The sequence below is a fragment of the Panthera tigris genome, chromosome A1 (genome assembly GCF_018350195.1).
Source record: "Panthera tigris isolate Pti1 chromosome A1, P.tigris_Pti1_mat1.1, whole genome shotgun sequence".
Classification (NCBI taxonomy): Eukaryota; Metazoa; Chordata; class Mammalia; order Carnivora; family Felidae; genus Panthera; species Panthera tigris.
The window spans coordinates 118,354,551-118,376,374 of NC_056660.1; the positions used below are offsets into that span (position 1 = coordinate 118,354,551).

At 45.7% G+C, this 21,824-nt stretch overlaps 1 protein-coding gene across 7 annotated transcripts in view; it reads left to right on the forward strand.

Moving 5' to 3' along the window:
* ARHGAP26 (Rho GTPase activating protein 26) overlaps positions 1–21,300 on the forward strand; it is a 424,049-nt gene extending 402,749 nt beyond the window's left edge. For 3 of the 7 annotated variants that reach the window (XM_042986221.1, XM_042986218.1, XM_042986241.1), the window contains 3 exons: positions 947–1,222; positions 6,932–7,023; positions 15,394–21,300. In XM_042986221.1, coding sequence (XP_042842155.1) covers positions 947–1,222; positions 6,932–7,023; positions 15,394–15,482 — 457 coding nt within the window. In that variant the 3' untranslated portion in view covers positions 15,483–21,300. The other 4 variants (XM_042986234.1, XM_042986238.1, XM_042986246.1 and 1 more) reach the window with 4 other exon arrangements.
* The last annotated feature ends 524 nt before the right edge of the window (positions 21,301–21,824 follow it).

The window sequence follows — 21,824 nt, forward strand, 5'->3', positions numbered from 1 at the left end:
GTTTTCTCAGTCATTGCTCTTTGCGCTCTCTGTGACTTAATGCGATTTTACAGAGTTGCTAAAGCTGTGTGTTTGTTTGTTTGTGTAACTTGTGGAAATAAGTCAAAGGGCTAGCTAGCATGACCAGTTAAAATCCACAAACTGTATTTTAGTAATTTTAATATTTCCTCTCCAAGCTTTTGATCAGCTGCCCATCGAAGAACAAAATGACAGATTGAAGGTTTCAGTTCCTTAGGTTTTCATTGCCTTCCTTCTGGGGCTTTTTCTTAGAGCATCAAAATTCCCAAAATCCATGAAAAGAGAGAGCACGCCTGGAAAGCAAACCCCAGGGGGACTGCAGAGCTGCCTAAAATCACATGTCCTCTCCTGAGAGGTGTGTGTCCAGACCCGTCTTCCATGTGCTATCGTTTTTCTGATGCAGTGGATTTCCAAGTCTCTGGTGGCACACAGCCCATTTAGTTAAAAAATGTAAACAGGAAATTGTTTCCTGGCTGAATGGCCCGTGTGGCCCAGAAAAATGGTCATTTTTGCTGAGCCACAACTTTAAAACCACTCACATAGCAGTGGAGGCTGAAGGCCTCTGAGAAGCTTGCCCCGCCCCAGACAGGCTGGTGCTAGGGTCTGAGTGGGAGCTCACGTACGTGGGCCCAGGGCGTCTTCCACCAGGGGGCAAGGGCACAGTGGACACCACTGAAGATGCTCCTGTGACCTAGAAAGAATTTCTGCAGGTCAGAGAGACACAGTAATGCTCCAAGGAACGGCAGAAGAGCCGCTGCTTGGAAGATGCAGAGGTCTGGAGACCTGTGACTTGGCGCTGATGACACAGCCTGGGCTTCGGTGCCCCTCTTCTGCTCCAGCTCCCCATCATTTGGCCTCCCATGAACCTCGTGCTCCCATTGTGGTTTCCCTGTGTGCTGACAAGTTTTCTGGTTGTTCTGTCTTGCAGCCCCCCGAATCCAAGCCCAACTTCACCCCTCTCGCCATCTTGGCCCATGTTCTCGGCGCCATCCAGCCCTATGCCCACCTCATCCACGTCCAGCGACTCATCCCCCATCAGGTCTGTTGCAGGGTTTGTTTGGTTTTCTGTTGCTGCCGTTGTTCTCTCATTGGCTTGGTCCTCTCTTCATGCAGTGTTCAGCCTCCTCGTCAACTTTGTTCCCCGCCATCCAAACCTGCACTTGCTTTTTGACAGGCCAGAAGAAGCGGTTCGTGAAGACTCCAGGTAAAATCACGGATGATGACCAATCCATTCCTGTTTATCCAAAGCCGGTCAGGGACAGTGGTGGGGGGGGACTAGCCTCTACCCTCCTCTGATTCCAGCCTAAGAGACTGAAGCTGGGAGGGACCATGTGCATGAACCAGCATGGCATTTTCCACGCCTTTCTGAACCCTTCCTCCAGTTTCTGAATTAATCCGTGATGCCTGGAGTTTGGGGAAAGAGTGCCTCCTCAACGGGCTCCTGTTTGGATGGTTCTCAGAATCATGGGCTCTCTGTGCTTTGGTATAAGATAATATCAGAGGGAACAGTGCTGAGGCACTTACTGGCCTTTTCTTCCCTTATGTTTATCGGGTAGCATAAGGCAACTTTTATTTGTGGGGTTGGACCATTGGCCATGAGCAGTGATACCTAGCTGCTGAGACCAGAGAAGTGGGAGAGAGACGCAGGTAACACAGAGTAAAGGATGGAGATGGGAAGTGATTGCTCTTTAAATCGTCGAGGGCTGCCTCTTGCCCTCTGCATTCTCCCAGCCTGCTCGGATCTCCATGCCTCATGGACCTTAGTGTTCATGGGAAGAGGCAATACCTCTTTCTGAGGGTTGATCTAGTTCCTCTTCCCTGGTTTGAGAATATCCAGACTTAATTCTTTATACTTCTCTAGAGAAAAGAAGCTATTTAAATCCAGGAAAAGAATCAGTGAATAAAGATCCTGTAGGATCTCTCTGATATGTAGATCCTAAGCCTATATTCTCTCAAACTTAGTCTCTGGTTGCAGACAACCAAAATGTAGAGCCTACTTACGTAGCGTCATAAGCATTTGGAGCCTTAGCAGTATTTTCTTGTCCATCTTTTTTCTCATATCTGGTTTTTTCCTGGAGGGGTGGGTCCAGCAGAGAGGCTTAAACAATTGACAACACTTAGCCTCACTTAAAAAAAAAAAAAGAAAACCCATGCTATTTATATATACAGATGTATATATTTATTTTCCTCCATGTACTTGCCAGTCTATTATTTCATGCTATCCCCATCTGAGGATGGAAGGAGAAATGGCCTGAAACCTCTTACAGAGAAAGAAAACTAAGGCACAGGGAGGTGACTACGTAGTCACATGACTGGATGAGCACCCATCCAGAGGACTTCTTGTCCTCAACCCAGCACTCTTTCCTCCAAACATACGGGTGCCCCCAAACCTAAGGTTCCATGCGACTCCCAGCCCCGGAGCCTGGCCTGCTGTTCTTGGTTTTCTATCTAGCTTTGCACTGGAAGGTGGGAAAGATAGCTTTTCCATATACTCTTTTACCCTCACCCTGGGAATAAGGTTAAAACTCAGATCATATTTTCCTGAAACTTAAGTTATTTCCTCATTATTTCTTAGACATATTCTGGGCGCTTGGGGAGACATTAACTTTCTAGGACACGAGATATGGCATGGATATAACCTTTCTGGTTAGATGCCTGATTGCTCCATGAAGACCTGAACCAGAGCAAACTACAGAGACCTGGGGCAGTCACCTTCCAATATGCCTCCCTACTCATAGGATAGGCCCAGTCACTAGGAGAATATGCTTCCTTCGTTTTGATCAAAGGGGAGTAAAACCTTGAAAACATTGGTCCTTTGAACAGAATGGGCTGGGGGACTCAGGATGATAGAATCATTTGGCTAAAAATGTGGGCATATTCTCTACTTTGGGAGTGTCTACTTTTTGTGTCTCTGAGTTTCGGGAAACAGCCTGTTGCCTGTCCAATATCTGTTCCTCTGTACTCCTTTCCATCACCCAACATATTTTCCAGGTATTTTTCTTTAGCTAATCCTCTCCATCTCCCAAAGTATTTCAAGATTGGCAATAGGATCTGCTACCATGATGTGTTTGGGGTCATGGTTATTCAGCACTGCCCACTCTGGCCACCGTTAAAGTAGCACCATCTGGACAATCTTAATCCACAACACTTGAGGAAGCTGCCATTTTGAAAGAGGAAAGGCCGACTAGGGCTTGGAATTGACAGGCACTGAGCTAAGTATGTGTGCCGAGGTGAGCACTGATAGAGACCCTACTGGGAGCTAGCCCATCAGAACTAGCCAAGAGGGTTGAAATCCTTTAGTTGCCATTGCGGTATGCAGCCAAGAAATGGGGGTGTACACCTATCATTCAGGTCCACTGGGGCCTTTCCCCCACACCCACCTCCATAGTGTGAAGCTTCAGATTTCCTTCCCTTGGAAAATAACTACTTAATTAGATGTAATAAGTGGTCCCATGAACTTCTCTTCAATGTCTCCTCTGGAAGTGGCTCCCTCTCCCCTCCACCAGGCATATAATTTGAAGCTCAGGAAGGAAGAGGCCTTTGACAGCACAGCAGAGGAAGGGTACTGGAGGCATATTCCCTTCACACTTCCCTTTCCTGTCACCCCTACAAAATCTCTAGTGCCTAAACCATAACTTCCACTTACACAGTAGCCTCTGGCAGTTGTGCCTAAATGATCAAGCTATTGCATCCTGCCAGTCTAGCTGGTCCCACCTCCCTGTAGTGTCATCTGATGGAGAGTGGCTTGTCATTTTGCAAGGTTTGCAAGGGCATTTGAGGGAAGCTCCTCTGAGTGCTTTCCTGGCCTTGTGCCATGCTCAGAGGCGAAAATTAAAAATGAACTAGCAGAAGGTTCCAAACTTGTTCATGCCCTTGAAGGCCAGCTGAGGTCTGAAGGGCGCTGTTACAGGAGCAGCTGAACACACCTCAGGCTCTCTGTGTCCAATGTTGAGCTGCACCGCAGGGAACAGGGAACTCAAGAGCCAAAGGTGCTTGGTGGGGAGTTTTTATTTTTTTAGTTAGAGCCAAAGCCTACAAACACAACCTCCTGCCAACTGGATCTGTTTTGGTAGGAACTCTACCTAAAGCAAACTGCTGGGGCTTTTGACAGTGAATATGGCATAGGACACTGGACTGGTTGGGCTGACCAACTTTTAAAAAGATAAGAGTTGCCCCCTGATAGAGATGCCAGATTTGGCAAATGTTTTGCAAATAAAATGAAAATACAGAATATCCAATTATGTTTGAATTATAGATAAACAGCAAATGCTGTTTCTTATGATAAGTATGTCCCATGTACTATTTGGGACATACTTAGGCTAAAAAGAGCATTTCCCACTGATCTGAAGTTTTTTTTTAACTGGGTGTCTTATCCTTTATTTGGTGGCCCTAGTCCCGGGGACAGCAGTGGGAGGACATCTCAGGAGAAAAGACCCTCTCCTAAATGGTCAGTCAACTGTTAATCTCAGAAAAAAGCAAGGCCCTTTCTTGATCTTTGTTTTTATTTTTAATGGGTTATTGCATTGTCACTTTATTCAGTTCCCAAAGCTTAACATTAGTGGAAAATTTATTCCTTTTGAATAATAATCTTCAGCACCTGAGACCATTTCCTCTGCTCTCTTCTGCCAGATTACCCCAGTTGGCTTCCCTGGTTTGCCCATTTTGTCCCATTCCCTTTATTTAATGAAGTTAATAAGTAACCTCTATGAGAATCCCCTGGAAGAGCCTTGCCTCAGATGATCTTTCCCTCGCCTTTGATTTTCTTGCCCCCAGTCTCTGTTCTTCACCCACCTCCTGTTGCGCTGTCCTTAAGGGATAGTGACTCTGGCTAATGTCAACCGGAATCTCCTTCCACTTCCCTGGCTCTCCTTGCCTGCCAGTATGGGGTTTGGGCTGTTTTATCACTTTCTACAACCAGGCAACTCCTCCTCTCAGCTCCCACTGCCTCAAAAACAAAGACCAAAACAAACATTTTTCCCCTCCATGGAAAGTTGCACAATGGATGTTTGGCCCTTGCTGACAATATGCATACTTGGTTCACTTAGATCACAGAAGATGCCCCTTGTCCAGACTCCATTCTGACTTTAATGACAATTATCCCAGAAGAGCTGTTTTCCAGTTGAAACTAATGAATTATGATGGCTCTTCTTTCCTTCATCCCACATAGACCCACTTCATTTTCTCCCCATTTCCCAATTTTCTCCCACCTGGCTGCCATCTCTGGGCTACTAGAAGGCTAGGAAGAAGAACAGTAAACTGTGCCTAGCAACAAATTCTGGATACTCATTTATTCTGATCCTTGTGCACAACAGACCTTTTAAGCTATCTCCTTCAGTTTTCATGGAGCCAAGACTAGAAGTTCTAGATGCCTGGTCCTAGTGTAGGTGTCCATCCATCCATGGCTCCTCTTTTCCAAAGGGAGGATGGATTTGGTGACTCAGAAGTACCAATTCCGTGATGACCCAAGACCTCTGCCTCTTCTGATGTTGTCTGGGCTTACCTGAGACCAGCCCTTCCTCAGCTAAACCTCATTTGGCCACTAGAAATCAGTGTGCCCCGGGGTGTTTGGCTCCACTGACTCCTGGAGGCTTTCTGTTAGTCAAATGTAGCTAAAGTAAATATTATATCCCTGGAATAGTTGCTTAACCCAGAGGACCTACTTGTTCTTTTGTTATTCTGCCCCGGAGCCCCTAAATGTGCTTCTTCAGAGGTCTTAGAGATAGAAGAGATTACTTTTAGCAAATAAAGAGCTAACTTTGACTGTTAAGTGTCATTTCTATTATGACCCTTGAAAAGTCCATTGATCATTTGGAACTACTGGATATCAAAGCAAAGATTGATAGGTGGTAATAGGATTTATCACTTCTTAAAATTTACTCTTCAGAACACGAATTAGGAATCTGTGGCCCTTCAGTCAAATCCAGCCTACCACCTGTTTTTTCTAAGTAAAATGTTGATGAAACACAGCCATACGAATTCATTTACACAATGTCCATGGCTGTTTTTATGACACAAGGCAAAGCTGAGTAATTGCAACAGAGACCATACAGCCCACAAAGACCGGAATATTTACTGCTAGGCCATTTACAGCAAGAGTTTGCCAACCCCTGTTCTGGAACCGTGGTTCTCAGCTCTCTTGCACACTAGAATCACTTGAAGAGCTTTTCAAAAATACTGATGACTATATTTATATCTGCAGGTTGGTATAGAATCCAGATATCTGCATTTGTTAAGAGCTTCCCGGTGACTTTGATGCACGTATATATGTCATGTTCCCTCCCCCTTCTTCCTCTCCACACTCCCCACACACGTTCACGTAACTGCTCACACATACACCTTGTCTGTTCCCTGTCCTACCCCGGGGGTCGGGGAGTTCCACCTCTGGAATCCTGCTCCACCAGCCCAATGAGAGAAATAAGTAACATCTGGGAGAGCGAATGTCAGCCCATGGCCTAGAGCCGAAAAATGGCTTAGTTAGAATTTCTGCTTTTTGACTCACTGAGCATTGCCAATTTTCAACAAGGTCTTTTGGGAGTGTCCTCCAGAGCAAGTAGGAAGCCCTTTCCCCACCACTCTTTTCCAGAACTACTCCTGCTCCAAAAATGGGTCCCAGCCTGCACTCCCACCATTCAGGTGTCCTGACACCTAGGCAGAGTTTTAACGTGGCACAGAGGTGACCCCACAAGGCGTGTGGTTTCTCAGGGCTTACAGCTTTTCTCTGAATAATTCTCATTTTTCTCTGGTGACCTTTGCAACTCTTCCGCCTCATGTTTTGCCATCTGGCTGTCTTGTCAGGCTGTTGCCACAAGAGATAACTAGGTGGCTTGCAGGGAAGGGGAAGAAGAGAGATTAAATATCTGGGGCTTTCAGATAGTTTTAAAATACTGCTAAATAAACTCCTGTTTTCACACAGCACACCGTTCCGGAAGGCAAAAGCCTTATATGCCTGCAAAGCTGAACATGACTCAGAACTCTCGTTCACAGCAGGCACAGTCTTCGACAATGGTGAGTTTCTCATCCCTTTGCACAGATCTGGGCGGCGGCGGGGGGAGGGGGGAAGCTAATAAATAACTGCAGTTTTCAAAGTTCCTACCTAAAAAAAAATGACAGTCTCATTGAATGAGTAAGACTGAAAAGAAGGGTGTGTGTGTGTGTGTGTGTGTGTGTGTGTGTGTGTGTGTGTGTGCGTGCATGCGCGCGCATGCTCCCTGGGGTCTCTTCCCAAAATACAAAATACGCGAGAAGCAGCAGGACTTGCGGAGGCATTGTCAAGAGAGGACAGTGTGCTGAAGCCTTCGCTTTGACTGAGGCAACCTCATGGAAGTGTTTTGGACGTTAAAAGTGGATTGTACCTGCACAGGACTCAGCCCAGCAACTTGGCAGTGACTTTGAGAGTCTGGGGGCTGTACAGAGGGTAGAAGTAACAGAGCTGAGAATAGGAGTCTTGTAAGTAGTCAACTCAGGGCAGAGACTGAGGTACAGAATTTCTCATTGGGTTCAGTGGCATCCACCCTCCACAGGAGGTGAGGCTCGTCTCTGAGATGGCAGGGTACCCAGGGACCTCTGTGTCAATGAGCCCTGTTGCAACCCTGCGTGCCCTCCCCCGAACTGTTGGGAAGTGTAGAGTGGACTCTCTAAGTCACACCTCTCTGCAGACTGCCAGCTGTCCTGCTCAGGTGTCCTGGTGTGAAACTGGATTCGTGGCACCTGCACCATAGAACTGGGAACTAGTACTTACTCGATGAACCTTTTCCTGGTTCTTTTTGTTTCTTTTCCTCCCTAAACCAAGAAAAAGGCAGTATTTTTTTTTAAGTGAGTATTGATGCCATAACTTGTCATAATCATTTACCGAAGGGAAAATCATGTTTCTGGGAAAAAGCCAGAGTCTCTGTTATTGCTGAGATTTTTGCCAGATGAACTTCTCCTTTAGGGTTCGTCTTTGTGGATGCTTGGGTGAAAGGGTGTGCTTGTTTTGCCCGAAGGAGGAGCCCAGAGCAGCTGCCTGATTTCAGGAAGTGGACATTTTCTAGGGATGCCTTCTTGACTTCAGGTGGGGTGGTGGCAAATTTCCTGAGCAAGGCTGAGTGAGTGCAGGTTGCCCAAGCACTCCCCTTTAGGGCTGAGTGCCTCACGTTGGCCTAAATCACACCTCCTGCCACCTGCCTGAGACCTAGAAATACAGGGCAGCCAAGGCCCCCACATAGCACTGGCGAGCCTGAGCTCTAGATTCAGGCCACCAAAGCACAAGTCCTGGTTTGTGCCTCTGTGACCTGAAGCAGTGACAGCCTCTCTGTGCCTCACTTCTGTCATACCAGGGTAACAGACGGTTGCAGGGAAGAGTGGAGTGGTGCACACATCATATATTTAGTACTCAACACATATTAAGCATTCAACACTGTTAGTAGGATGATTGTCATCGTTTCACCTGTCCTAGGTAAAGAGCCTGCTGTTCTGACAGTTCACAGTGACGTGTTTACCTTTTTCCCTGATATGACCCAGGCCTGGCTCTTGGCTGGGCAGTAGGCACTACACCTTGACTCTCTGAGTTGTGGCTGTCTTTACCAGCCTCACATTCTAAGCCAGAGCAGAGATGGACTCCTGGGGACATCCTTGATGGCATTCACACACGAAGGGACTGCCCCCTCTGTGTGCCCAGCCCCTGCATTCACCGTGGCAGAGATAATAATCAGGCATGGGGGACCGACTGGGGAACAGGCCACAGAGGTCACACTTGGGCCTTCTGAGCCAGTAGGGACAGGGGCAAGCTCTTAACTGTATGTGACCTGCTGGGCCCACGTCCTCCTTTATGGTTCCCCAAGCCCAAAAAGCACTGTCCTTAATTAAACCTTTGCTCCATTAACTTTCATTGGGGTGCCTTGCATACCAAAATATACCAACTGCCTGTCAGCAGCTGGAGTAATCAGGCTGACCTGAGGTGAAGCTGGTCCCCTGAAGGCTGTCCAAAGCCATGTCATTGACAAGTGTGCCCGGCCCGAATAGGCCCCTAGGTAGAGTCACAGCTCAGCCATCACATGACACAGATCTCACAACAGACAAACCAGAGCAGGCCGCGTGCACAGGCTTCTGTGTCCTACTCTGTCAGCAGGGGTGGGGCTTCTGCCTGTAGAGGAGCAAGATTTGAGAGATTGCCACATTTACGGGTGAATCCAGAATTTAAAGTCTGTCCTCTAAACTCCAGTTCACTGCTCTTGTGGGCAAGGGGCTGCCTTGTTCCTATCAGCCATTCACTGTGACTGCAGAGAGGACCCCTGATCTCAGGGACAGAGTTGGTTTAAATTCTCAAAAGGTATGTGTATGTGTGTGCATCTTGTTTGTGACTCTTTTTCTTGAGTGCAGCCTCCTTGTATTTTTTTTTTTTCAAACCACTGTACTGAGATATCTACATACCATATAATTTACCCCTTTAAAATGTGCAATTCCATGGTTTTTTAGTAGATTCAGAGTTGTGCAGCCATCACTACCATCTAATTCCAGAGTATCTTCATTGCCCCGAAAAGAAACCCTGTGCCCTTCAGCTGTCATGCTCCACATATGCCGCGTCCTGCCCCTTTCAGCCCAGGGAACCCCTCATCTCCTTTCTGTCATTATTTATTTGCTTGCTCTGGATATTTCATGTAAACCGGATTATATAGCGTGTGGGCTTTTTGTCAGTGGCTGCTTTCACTCAGCATAGTATTTTCAAGGCTCATCCCTGTCGTATGTAGCATGCGTCAGGACTTCCTACCGTTTTACTGCTGAGTAATCTTCCCTCCTGTGGTATAACATGTTTTATTTATCCATTTGTCAGTTGATAGCATTTCGATTGTTTCTACTCTTTGGCTGTTAGGAGTAATGCGGCTGTAAACATTTGTGTACTGATCTTGGTGAGGACCTGTGTTTGCTGTTCTCTTGTTGATAGACCTAGGTGGGGGAGGGGCCCCCTAGATCACACAGTAACTCCGTTTAATAGCTTCAGGAGCTGCCAGAGTGTTCTTACAAAGGGATTGTACCGTGTCATCTTGCCACCTGCCTCCATCTGACAACATGTGAATCCTCTGTTTAGATTGGTTTGGCTGGTGATATTTATCATGCCCGATTTTTAGAAAACACTACATATACCTCATTATCCCCCTCCCTTTACCTGGGAAATTGGGCATTAGGGGAGAAAAAACGGTTAGCACGTTAGGCAAAGATCACTTCCCTTGTTCTGTCTCCTGCTATTTTCTTGGTGGAGACTTCAGGTAAGAGCCATTTAAGTTGGATGTTCTGTAGCTGTCAGATTGAATCATCAGACCAATTGGAAGGAAGTTTCCTAATGACAGGCTTAGGGAGTTGTGTGTGTGTTGTCTTTCTCAGCATCAAGAAGAAGGGATGAGGAGGAAGAAGAAGGAGGGGCACCCTGAGGGGAAAGTCTGTTGTTTCATAATGATTAATCTCCAAGCCTTTGGATTCCAGGAGCCTGTGCTGCAAATGTGAGCTGTGCTGTTCAGTCGGCTTTGGGACTTTGTGCAGTGGGGAATGGATGTGCATTACTCGGAAATAACTCCACTGTCAGCCCTTGCCAGCCTACTAGGAAATAGCATATTTCACCAAGAGCGCCTTAGTTAGTAACGAAAGAGAAAGAGAAATAACTCATGTTCCCAAGAACATTAGTCATTTTATGGCAGTGTGATTAGCGATACCTGGAAAATGCACACAGCATTCACTAAAATTGGGTTCTTGGGACAATTTGATCAAGATTTGAGATGGGCTGGATCCATTCATTGCCAAGATATGGGATCCGGCATGAGTGCAAGACCCACTCTGGGCTGCCCCAGGTTTCCTTCAGAGACAGAGAGCATCCTCCCAGGGGATCATGGGTTGCTCTACCAGTGGGGTTGTGGGGGAGGGTCCTCAGTGGAGTCTTTTGGACCCCGCAGCCGTGCCTACTGCCAAATCCAAACACAAGCCCAAGCCACCTCCATCTCTCACCCAGCTGTTTCCACCAGCTGCCAACACAGACTTGTCATGTCCACTCTTGCCCCCATAACCCTTCCCTACGCAGCAGCCAGAGCAATGTTTGAAAATCGCATCATGTTATTCTCCTTCACCTATCCCAGTGGCCTCCTGGTCCTCCGAGAATTGCTGATCGGCGTCTCCACGGTCTTGTTCCTGCCCCCTGGCCCTTCCCTTCCTCACTTGATATGCTGCAGCCTCGCACACTTTCCCTATGTTCTCTGCTAGGGTTAGCAAACTATGACCTGCTACTCAAATCCAGCCCACTGCCTGTTTTTGTAAATAAAGTTTTGTTGGAACATAGCTACCCATGCCTTTTTGTCTACATGTTAGCCATGGTGCTACAATTGCAGAATTGAGTAGAGACACACATTTACAGACTGGTTCTTTGAGAAAAGGTTACAGACCACTGTTCTGAAATCATAGCAGGCTTTTCCCGACCTTAGGGCCTTTGTACTTGCATTACCCACTGCCTGGCTAGCTCCTTTAGATCATTTAGGTTTTAGCTTTTTGAGCTCCTTCCCATACCCACATCCCTATCCCAGTCTCTTTCTCCTCCTTCATCACTACCTAAAATTATGTGCCTATTTACTGATACGTTGCCCCTTTCCGAGTGCAGAATCTTTTCTGCTTGCTTTGTACCGTGTGCAAGGTCCTAGCTTAGTGTCTGGCACAGGGTAGATGCTTAATAAACACTTGTTACATGAGTAAATATATTCACCTACACAGGGATCTGTGCCTCTTCCAGCCAGTGCTTCTTCCCTTAGGGACAGCCAGCCACTAGAGACCTTAGTCACATGCTTGTTCCTTTTCCACAGTGAGAAAAGGAAAGGAGAGAGCATGAGTTGTGTATACAGGGGTGTATGGAGCATAGATGGATGAAGCTGAAAATGCTTGGCAGGAAGCACATCCACGTCAGGAGCTGCTTGTATTATTTGCTTGCTGGGCTGGAGAGCTGCCGAGGCAGCTCACTGCAGTGGTTCGTGTGTTTATGTGGCACATTGGACACTGGTATAGTTCAGAAAGTTGGGCATGGGCTCAGTTGAGCTCAGTAAGTGCATACGAACACTGTTAATATCCAAAGCTTTGGGCTAGGCAAAAGCAGTAGTGGTTAGACCACAGAGTCTGGGGTCAGATATCCCGGATTCACATCGATCTCCATCATCTGCCAGCTGTGTATTTAGGGGCAAAATGCTCAACGTCTCTGAGCCTCAGTTTCTTATCAGTAAAATGAAGATAATAGCAGAACTGAGTCCACAGTCATTCTGAAGGTGAAAGGAGATGAGGCAGGCAAAGCCCTTAGCAAAAGACCCACCACTTGGGATGTACATATGTATGTGTATGTGTATATGTATCATTCTTATCCCCAAAGACCACATTCTCTGGTTGAATTAGAAGCATAACGGGCTTGGTCTCTGGAGTCAAAGAAACTGCGTTCAAATTCTAGTCATACCATTGTGATACTGCACAAATTAATTTACCTTTCTGAGCCTTAATTTTCTCATTTGTAAAATATGGATACCAAGATACAAGCTAGGATCTTTAAGATCAAAGAAATTGACGTATATCCAAACCTCAGCAGCCCATGGCTGCTTCCCAGTCACTATTTCTAGGTGTTAGCTTCTATCATAATTGACAGTCAGAGGGGAGTCATTGAAGAATATTGAGTGATACGGCACAGACTAAAACATCCTAAAAAACTAGTAAAGGAAGCAATGCATAACACATTTGAACAGCGTTAGCAGGACCCGTGAATAACGTGTGGAATGTGCTATGAGCATTCCAGGAGTTTGGAGAAAAGAGGGAGCAGGTAGACTGGATTCCGTGCTGGTGTTTCTGAAGGAGGTAGGGCTTCAGCAGAGTCGAGAAGTGGGAGGAGGGGAGACAGAAGACAACAGCAGGGCAAAGGGCATCTGATGTTGCTTCCCCTCCTCCATCCATAGGTGAGAATTTGCACTTTCTTATGACCACCCTCATTCCAGAGGCATTTGGGCACAGAAAAGTCATAACCCTTACCTTTCTGTGATTAAGGTAAAAATAACAGATCCCTGGGAGCACCTGAGTGCCTCAGTCAGTTAAGTGTTCGACTCTTGATCTCAGCTCAGGTCTTGATCTCAGGGTCGTGAGTTGGAGCCCTGCATTGGGCATGAAGCCTACTTTAAAAATAAAATAAAGTACATATCCCTGGGCCTCACTCCTAGGGATTCTCTTTTAACAGGTGTGCCACGCGGCCCAGTTTTAATAACCGTGCAGGTGATTTGGATGCACATGGTTTGGTGCCAGGCCTTAATAAGCCCAGCTCGAAGCCCCCAGTGAGTCAGCAGACTGACCAGAAGGCTTCACTGTCCCCTGTCCTAACTCTTGTTCTTCGGCTTGGAGGGGCCTCCTTTGTCCTCTCTCATTCATCCCTTACTCTGCAAATCCCATTTTTAATGTTTTTAGTTGTTAGCACCTCAGCACCTGAGCTGCATTTGAACAGCTGGCCAGGAAGGGAGAATGTCTGAAAGAGAGAGACTCAATGTATCCAGTGGAATAACCATTCAACTAGGAGCTTTGCTGTAAACTGGGAGGGGTCTTAATTTTGTTTTTGTTGTATTTGGTTGGTTGGTTGTTTGGTTGTTCTTTCTAGGTCTTTTATTTTGGGGAGTGAGTTTGTTTGTTTGTTTTGCTTTTGAACATTTGAGGTTTTCCAAAGCTTCAGTGGGTATTGAGATCAGGCGCTCACCAAGATTTTACCAGGAGAGAGCCTTGTTGACTCATCCAAATGATACAGGATCCCCTATTGACAAATTCTGGCTCTCTGCTGAGTGCTTTCTCCATATTGACTCCTGGCACTGGAGTTTTATTATAATCACTTTATAGGTACAAAAAAATTCAAGTGATCTTAATTAACATTGTCAGCCGGATGGCTGGGCAGAAGGCAGTGGTGTTTGGGTGCTAGTATCTTCAGGATAAGTTGAGAGAGCTTCATCGTTGGAGAGACCAGGTTGCTTTTAAGTTGTGTTGTATTCTCCCATGCTCTTCTCTTCCAGACTCCTCTGTGTGGATGTCATGAATCCAAAATACCCTTAGTATTTTTGGTTTATTCCTGAAGCCTACTGATAGGAAATTACGTAAGCATTTTGGAGGCCAACTGATAGATGTTTGACCTTGTCTTTTCCTGAAGAAGCATTCAAGATTACCTTGACACTGACCTTCCTGAAGCCTCACTGTGTGTTCTTTCGCTGCTTGCCCATTGCTTCCTTTGGTTTCTGTTCTTGCTTCTTTCCCTACAAACTGAAACTAAAGTTATGTAGTAGCAATGGGGGCGGAAATGCTTTTCTAAAACAAGCTCAGGAAGTCACTTAATTAGCCTAGGAAGGGAATAGGGGAAAATTCATTCTTTACGAACAATCTCAGAAAATTGGAGTTTTCCTAATACATTAAGAGCAAATGCACTGCCTTTCCCATTAAGAGTGATTTGTATTTTGCCGGTTCACAAGCATGAACACCGTGCCCCTGCCATCTCCAGGTCCCATGATTCCTTCTCTCTTTCTTCCTGCTATTGGACTTTGCAGCCTCAATTGGATTTTATGTAATCTTTACAGTATCACAGTAGTCTCCATGAAGATGGATTGTGATAGCACAGAAATGGGGTAGATTTCTTGGATATCGAAAAATCAAAGAGACAGAAATTTTGAAAGTTACAAGAGAAAGAGGAAGAAGACAGACTTGAGTCTTGTATGTAGGAGGGAGGAAAATTCTAGAGAACAGGAAAGAAAAATAAGAAAGGGTATGGGCGGAACAGAGAGGGCGCTATTCAAAGGCTATAGATTGCCCAAAGAAAGGTGGGGAGATTTGTAGGAAGATTAGAATCAGAGGGTAAGGATTTAAGGGAAAGTAAAATGCATAATTAGGTTAGTGAAATGCATACTAGATACCTTTAAAAACTAGTTCTTAGCATTCCTCCATGGGTACTCCACTTGGCACATAGGCATTACTGGGTAGATAGATGGGTACATGGATGGATGGATAGATGGATGGATGGTTAGATAAATTTATGGATGGAACACCATAACCGACTTCTAACCTCAAAAGGAAAAATCTGTCACCTCTTAATAGTTTAAGCCAGCAACTTCAGAAAGTCTAGGAAACTCCACAAATTGTATGCAAAATTTTGAATGGCTGTGTCTATTTCCCTTTTTTTTTATTATAGAGAACTTTCAAAATGACCTTTATCAGAACGCTTATGTCCCACAAGAAGTTAAGAACCCCTGGTCTAAACAAGTCCTGGAAACATGTAACATAACAGGCGACTGCACTCATTTGTTCTCTCACACGTCCACCACCTCCCCTATCTGTAACGTTTTCTCGCTGTCTCTCTCCCCTCTTCCTGTACAGTTCATCCATCTCAGGAGCCTGGCTGGTTGGAAGGGACTCTGAACGGAAAGACTGGCCTCATCCCTGAGAACTACGTGGAGTTCTTTTAACCGTGGGCCCCAGCAGACCTGCTGAGCTTTCCATGGTATCCATGACAACCGCTGATTGCAGTGTTGGAGGCCGTTTCTCTTTGCCACTGAGAAATTCAGGGTGACTGACTCGGTTACTACCTGTCAACGCAAATGTTTCTGTGAACTCTGGAGCACCCATCCCCATGACCATGGCAGCTGGCATGCGGTGATACTGCAAGGAACAGAAGGAAATCAGCAGTGGAGACCATTTGATTCTGATAACCGAGAGAACGGCTGGCAAAGCCATTCCTCTCCTTTAGCGCCCTAAATAGGGAGGATTCATTTGTTTCAGCAGTCATCCAAACCCCCAACCTTCTGAGAAAGGAAGTAAGAAAGATGTAAGTAGTCCTCAAGAGCATGCAGTGTAGCTTAAGTCTGGCAGGGCTGGGCATTGGCTGAGACCCAGGCTGGGCCCGTTGCTTCTGTTTACAGTAGACACTCTTTACCCCACCTCCCAATACTTGAGGCCCACAGTGCTACAGGCAGCTGGGTCTGTCTGTTTGCATGCAGGAGGGAGAGGGGTTATGGCACTGTTTACATAAAATGCAATCTCTCACCATCTCCAGGCAGCCTCGGCCAAGCATCGGCAGAATTCAGCTCAGTCCCCTCTTGCAAGGGGAACACACACACCCCACGTTCCCCCTCCCAAGCTAGGAACTTCTCTGCCACTGAGGGCTGCCATCACCTCGTAACCACGGCAACCCAACCTACTCTGAAACCAAACCAAAAAAATAACACACTTTTTGCATGATATTTTTTTTTTTCTCCCTGCTTTATGGTCATTTTTTGAATGGTTTTCCAACAACCTGAAGCAGAAGGGCAAGGAATTAGAGTGGTCTGCTCGGGGCAGACAGAATGGCAGCTGGGAACTCTTCCCTTTCTGATGAATTTCAGCAGCATCAGGATATATTTGGAGCAAACTCTAGTAACCTCTTGAGATTAAATTACATACAGGTTTAATATTTCTGTTCTTCCATGCTTTATAGGGGGCAGTATACTGCTTCTCCACAGGTGACATCCTCCCTTTGACTTGTTCCATCATGGTCTCCCGTTCCCGTCCCTTCCCCTGCCCTCGCATGCCTGTAGTCCCTCACTGACCAGCCCTGTGGCAGTACCCTGCGCTGCTGAGCACTGGTGCCCTGGTGGCTTTCAGGGGTGATTTCAGGGCTAACCCTGTGGCCTGTAGTTTTAAAGGACATATGTGTTCACTGCCACTCAGAAAAAGGGAATTGTTTCTCAGGCTTTTGAGGCACAAGACTAATAGTATAAGCCATTGTGATTCAGGAGGCATGGAAAGATGGAATGGGTACCTTCTGAGAAAGAGAGTTTCCTGGTCCAGAAGGGGCCGGGTCTTCTGGAAGATTACCTGGGGTGGGGAAGTTGGGCCTGGACATTTCACATTCACTTGGCCTTCAAAGAACAGAGTTCTCAGTGTCTTCTGCATTCGAATGTCCTTGCAAGAGTGACTCTGGGCAGACAGACTCCAAATTGATGGACCGTCAGGCTCCCCAGGAGCCCCTCGGAATGGCAGCATTGTTCCAGAGTGTTCCCTGCTTCTGGAATTCCTGTTTAGGGAAGCTTAAAGAAGAAGAGAAAAACTTGAATTGTGTTGAATTACTGTATCTTTTACTTTTTTTTTAAAGATAAACTTGTAAATAGAGTGATTTGAAATATTATATGGCAAAGTTTTATATTTGATATTCTTGAAGCTAGTCGCTGTCGCTCCACACGTTTAAGCTCTGGTTGTTGAAGAGGTGTGTGTATGAGGGAGCAACCGGGGGCAAGGTCATCCCCTCTCTGGCCTTGAGAAAGGAGAAAACATTTCTATACACTCTCTGCTGGCTCTGGTTGGTGGGCATGACTCACTGATGGTGTTCAGTCTTCTTTATGCAAATGTGTTTTTGAGCTTTTCTTGGGCTTTGAATTTGGAGAGAGAAAGAGCATTTTCAGGCAATGAATGTTTCAAAGAACTCTTGCTGGGTAGTATGAAGCAGCTCAGGATTCACATAGGTGGGGCTAGGAGTTAGATTTTGTTTTCCATGTTTCTTCTCAGGTGTATTTCTTGGTACCCCAAGGTGTCAGGACAGAAGGTGTTGGGATAGTTGCATGTTCCTTATATCTAACTCCTCGGAACATCTTTAAGGCTGTATACATGAGGCCGAGCTATTTTGTAAATGTTGTGTGTGTCTTAAGTTCTAGGAAAAACTGGCTTCTTAGGATCTTTGGTCCTCAGTACACTGCTGCTTTCCCTTCCCCTAAATACTTCCCTTCCTGTTCATCTCACATTTCCTGTAACCCCAAAATAAGAGAAAAACTCTACAGAGGGATAGAGGTTGCCGTGACAGCTTTAGAGATGGTTTGAAATTTTAGATATGGTGATTCCGTTCATCAGCTCAAGGATTTACACAGCGGTGGTGCAGGACCTCATCCAGCAGCAAGCAAAACACTACCACTGAATCAGGGAATAAGCACTGAGACTGGATAAGACCAAGAGAGGACTCGGGAAAGCTCTCACTGCAAACCCAAGAAGAAAGAGAATACACAAACCGGCTCCACATACTCCCGGCAGACCTTGGACAGCTCAAGGGTCTGTTCAGTGGGGCCTGAGGGGGCAAGCCTACTCTGTGCCACTGTGCGTCCTAAATAGAAAGAGCTCAAAATATTGTTGTTAACACATTTGTCGTTTCGAATTGTCACCTGCCACACTGGAACCTTAACTAGAGCTAACCTAGAGGAGCAGAAGGCCCAGGCCCTGATTTGAGGAGCTCCTCGCTAAAGCATCACTGTCGACACTTGGCCCCAGCTCGACTGCTCTGAAGCTTGTCCCTCCCTCCTCAATTGGCCCTGATCTGAAGCTGGAGGGAAATGGAGCTGTTGCCAACCTGCATTTTTCGGTAGACCCCTTCCCAGCTTCCCTGTAGCCATGCTGGGCATGTGACAGATGGCTGCTCTCCTTCCTTTCCCCAGCCAGGCTCACCTCTTCCCCATTTGCTACAGAACTGGAGAAACCTTTCAGAATGTGAGCCAACAAATAGGGAAGGAATTGGAAGACCAAAAATAGATTTTACCTTCTCTATCATCCCTGCCCCCCTCCCCCGGCCCCTAATTCTGCTGAATAGGGAACTTGAGGGCAGATGAGAAGAATGAACTAGGTACCGGAGTGGAGGACTATGGACCAAGATCCCCGAGCTCTCCGCGGAACCTTGTGTTTCTTTTGTAAGGCCCTGGGATGAGGCATCCAGAGCCTGAATCTTTTCTTGGGCATATGAGCAGTCTGTCCCTCCTCCTTTGGGTACTCAAAGAATTCCATGGCTACAGAAGGCCATGCTGTGAAAGAAGTAGTTTCAAATCCCTGCCCCTAAGCAAGTAAATTCTTAACTTGCTCAAGACTGATGATATTCTCTCCTGTTTTCAAAAATCAGTGTATAGAGATGGACCCTGCATAGCACAGCCTTCTTTAATATCCTATAATTGGAGCCAGTTTTTCACTTAATGTTTTGAGTATTTCTACAGCCATTATGTGTTTACCTCTGCCAGACCAAACAAACTCAGTTTAATTCTAGTTCATCTCCTTTTGCTGAGTGCTCTTTTGGATGGAGAGGCAAAGAGAAAGAAAATAAGCCATCAAGTATTGGCAGATTGGCGTTAGCAGGACAGAGCCATGCTAGTGACAAGATCATTTCAGGCATTTCCAGGACTCCAGGGTTGCACGTGCATTCCTGTAGCTCAGAGGGAAATCCTTCTATGACCTAGGTCTCCTGACAACAGCAACTCCAGTCACTCCAGAAGTTCCGTCTTGACTACAGAGACTGCCAGAGCACCCATGGTTGAAGGGTAGGGAGACAGAAATAATTGGCTAAAGGTAATTTGATCCCTTATTCGTGACTATTTACTGGTACCTTTCATTCTCTGGCTTCTGTTGCCAAAACCAAGTTGGGACCAACAGTTTTACAGACACAGGAGTCCCAGGTACAGCAGTGGCCACCATGGTACCCACAGCATGTTGCAGTGCAGAATGTTTGATGAGCAACCGTATTACCCAAGTAGGTAGCCACCACTGAAGAAACCAAATAGCTCCCTGACTTAAAAAGGAATGTCCTGGGTATTCTGTTCTGAGTTATCTGTCATTTTCTGGCAAACTTGATGGTAATCAGTTACCTAGACAACCCTGCCCCACATGTCTTTTAAGTCAACTGGGTGTCCTCTGACACACCCTTTGCTGGTGTTTAAAAAATGTATCCTGTGTGCAAATGCGTTTGGCAGCCACGCTGATCTGCTGGGTGCTGAACCACTTCTCTGTAATTGTAGCATCAAAATGACACCAGCAGAGCAATGAACCTTGCACAATCCTACGGCATGCCTGAGACAAGACTCCGACAAGTAATAATTAGCTTTTTTCTCCTTTCACCGCCTACGGTCCTTGTGTAACTGAAGAACTTCTCACAGCACAGGGAGAGACCATATAGAGAATCCAGATGTCCTTCAGAGCCACCAGCCCTTGCTCACATGTGGTCTCCCGATGGAAGCACTTGTGTTCTTGGGTGAAAAGGTATTGGATGTGAAGTAGTGCTGGGAGCAGACACAAAGTAAAAGGTGAACCACGTTGAAGATCTTAGGATTGTTTTTACAAGAAATAAATATAGTTCTCAATAGGGAAAAATACATCACAGAGGAAGTTTGCAGCTAATAGTTTCGCAAAAGTTTTCCAGGACACTACAAGACGGAAACATCTTTCAAGAAGGTGGAATACTGTAGGGAGCAAAGGCTTGGCACAGTCCCAATCCCATATAAGAAGAGCAGTTAGTAGTATATGAAAATTCTCTTGAGTGTAGTCAGAACCAGAGTATTGATAATCAAAATGTCAAATTTACCTGGAGCGGTCCCGGAGAGGTCAAGACATTGTACATCCCTTTCTACAAAGTTGTCCTGACAGACACCTACAGATAGCTACCGTGGGTATCCGAATGCCAGGGTCAACCTTATACCTGTGAAAAGAGGTTCCTCTGTTGATTCTAAAGCATCTGCATATTAGTATGTGTTTGTGTATGTAAAGCACACATCTACATAGGCAAAGATCCAGACTCTTCCATAAGCTGGCATTTGCTGAGCCTTTGGAGCCTTTAAGAGTTAGAAGTTGGGAGTTAGAGAAACGGCAGGCTGTTGACTATAAAAATGACAAAAGATGTAAATTAAGTGCCATTTTAAAACTTCGTATTTATCAAATGGTTACTATCCACAGCTATATCCCTTATTCACTTATTAAAAGTCGTGTTGAAAAACAGATCAAACTCGTAAACCTGTAGTCGCTAATACTAGGCTAGCGCTCACAAGCACTCTCAAAGACATTTTGTCCATATTTTGGAGAAGAAACTGTTTGCATGTTTAACTCATAATTTAGGCTACCTTTGAGTATACTGCAAAGTGCTGTGTGATACAATATCAATAAAGTACTTAAAAGTGGCACTTTAAAATTTTTTAAACCGTAAATAATGCACTGTTTTAAACTTCAGTTCAGTATTGAATATTGACTGCTGTGTAAAATCCAATTCTGTCATTAAAAAGTAATTTGTGACTAGACTAGAACTTGTTCCCTGTCATTAGTAATAATAGTCTTGCCATGTTGAGGCTTTTTGAAAAATGTGCTTTTGCATCACTAAGGCTATCTATAAAGACAATACGGTTCCTGTCGAGTGGCCTCTGAAACTTGGCTTTCTTTCATTTGCTTGGTTTATGTGACAATCCTTATGAAACGAGTGGAAGTATGATTTTTGAATTAAATGACTTTTCCATTTGGTGGCACGTTTGTTTCTGGAGTTTCTCATCAAATTTTGGCATGATACGTATTTTCGTGTTTCTTCAAGTAAGAGTGTGAAGACCTGCTCACAGGTCCCAGATCTGAGCTCCTGCGGTTTACTGGTAATAACTACAGTGCTGATTTTTGACCTGCTTTGGGGAGCTCTATTTCCTTTAGGAAAGGTCTAATGCTAGTGAACTTGAGGAGGAACTGTTAAGCATGTTAAACAAATTAAGCCCCAACAAGTCATCTTCCACTTAACATTTTTTAATTTTTATTAATTTATTTTGAGAGAGAGAGCCCAAGCAAGGGAGGGGCAGAGAGAGGAAGAGAAAGGGAGTCCCATGCCGGCTCTGCACTGCCTGTGCAGAGCCCGACGCGGGGCTCGAACTCACCAACCTGAGCCGAAACCAAGAGCCGGACGCTTAACAACTGAGCCACCCAGGTACCCCTCCACTTAATGTGTTCGACTGTGCCTCCTGTGGAAGACATAATTGTTTTTATTCTTCCTGAATTTGATTTTCTAA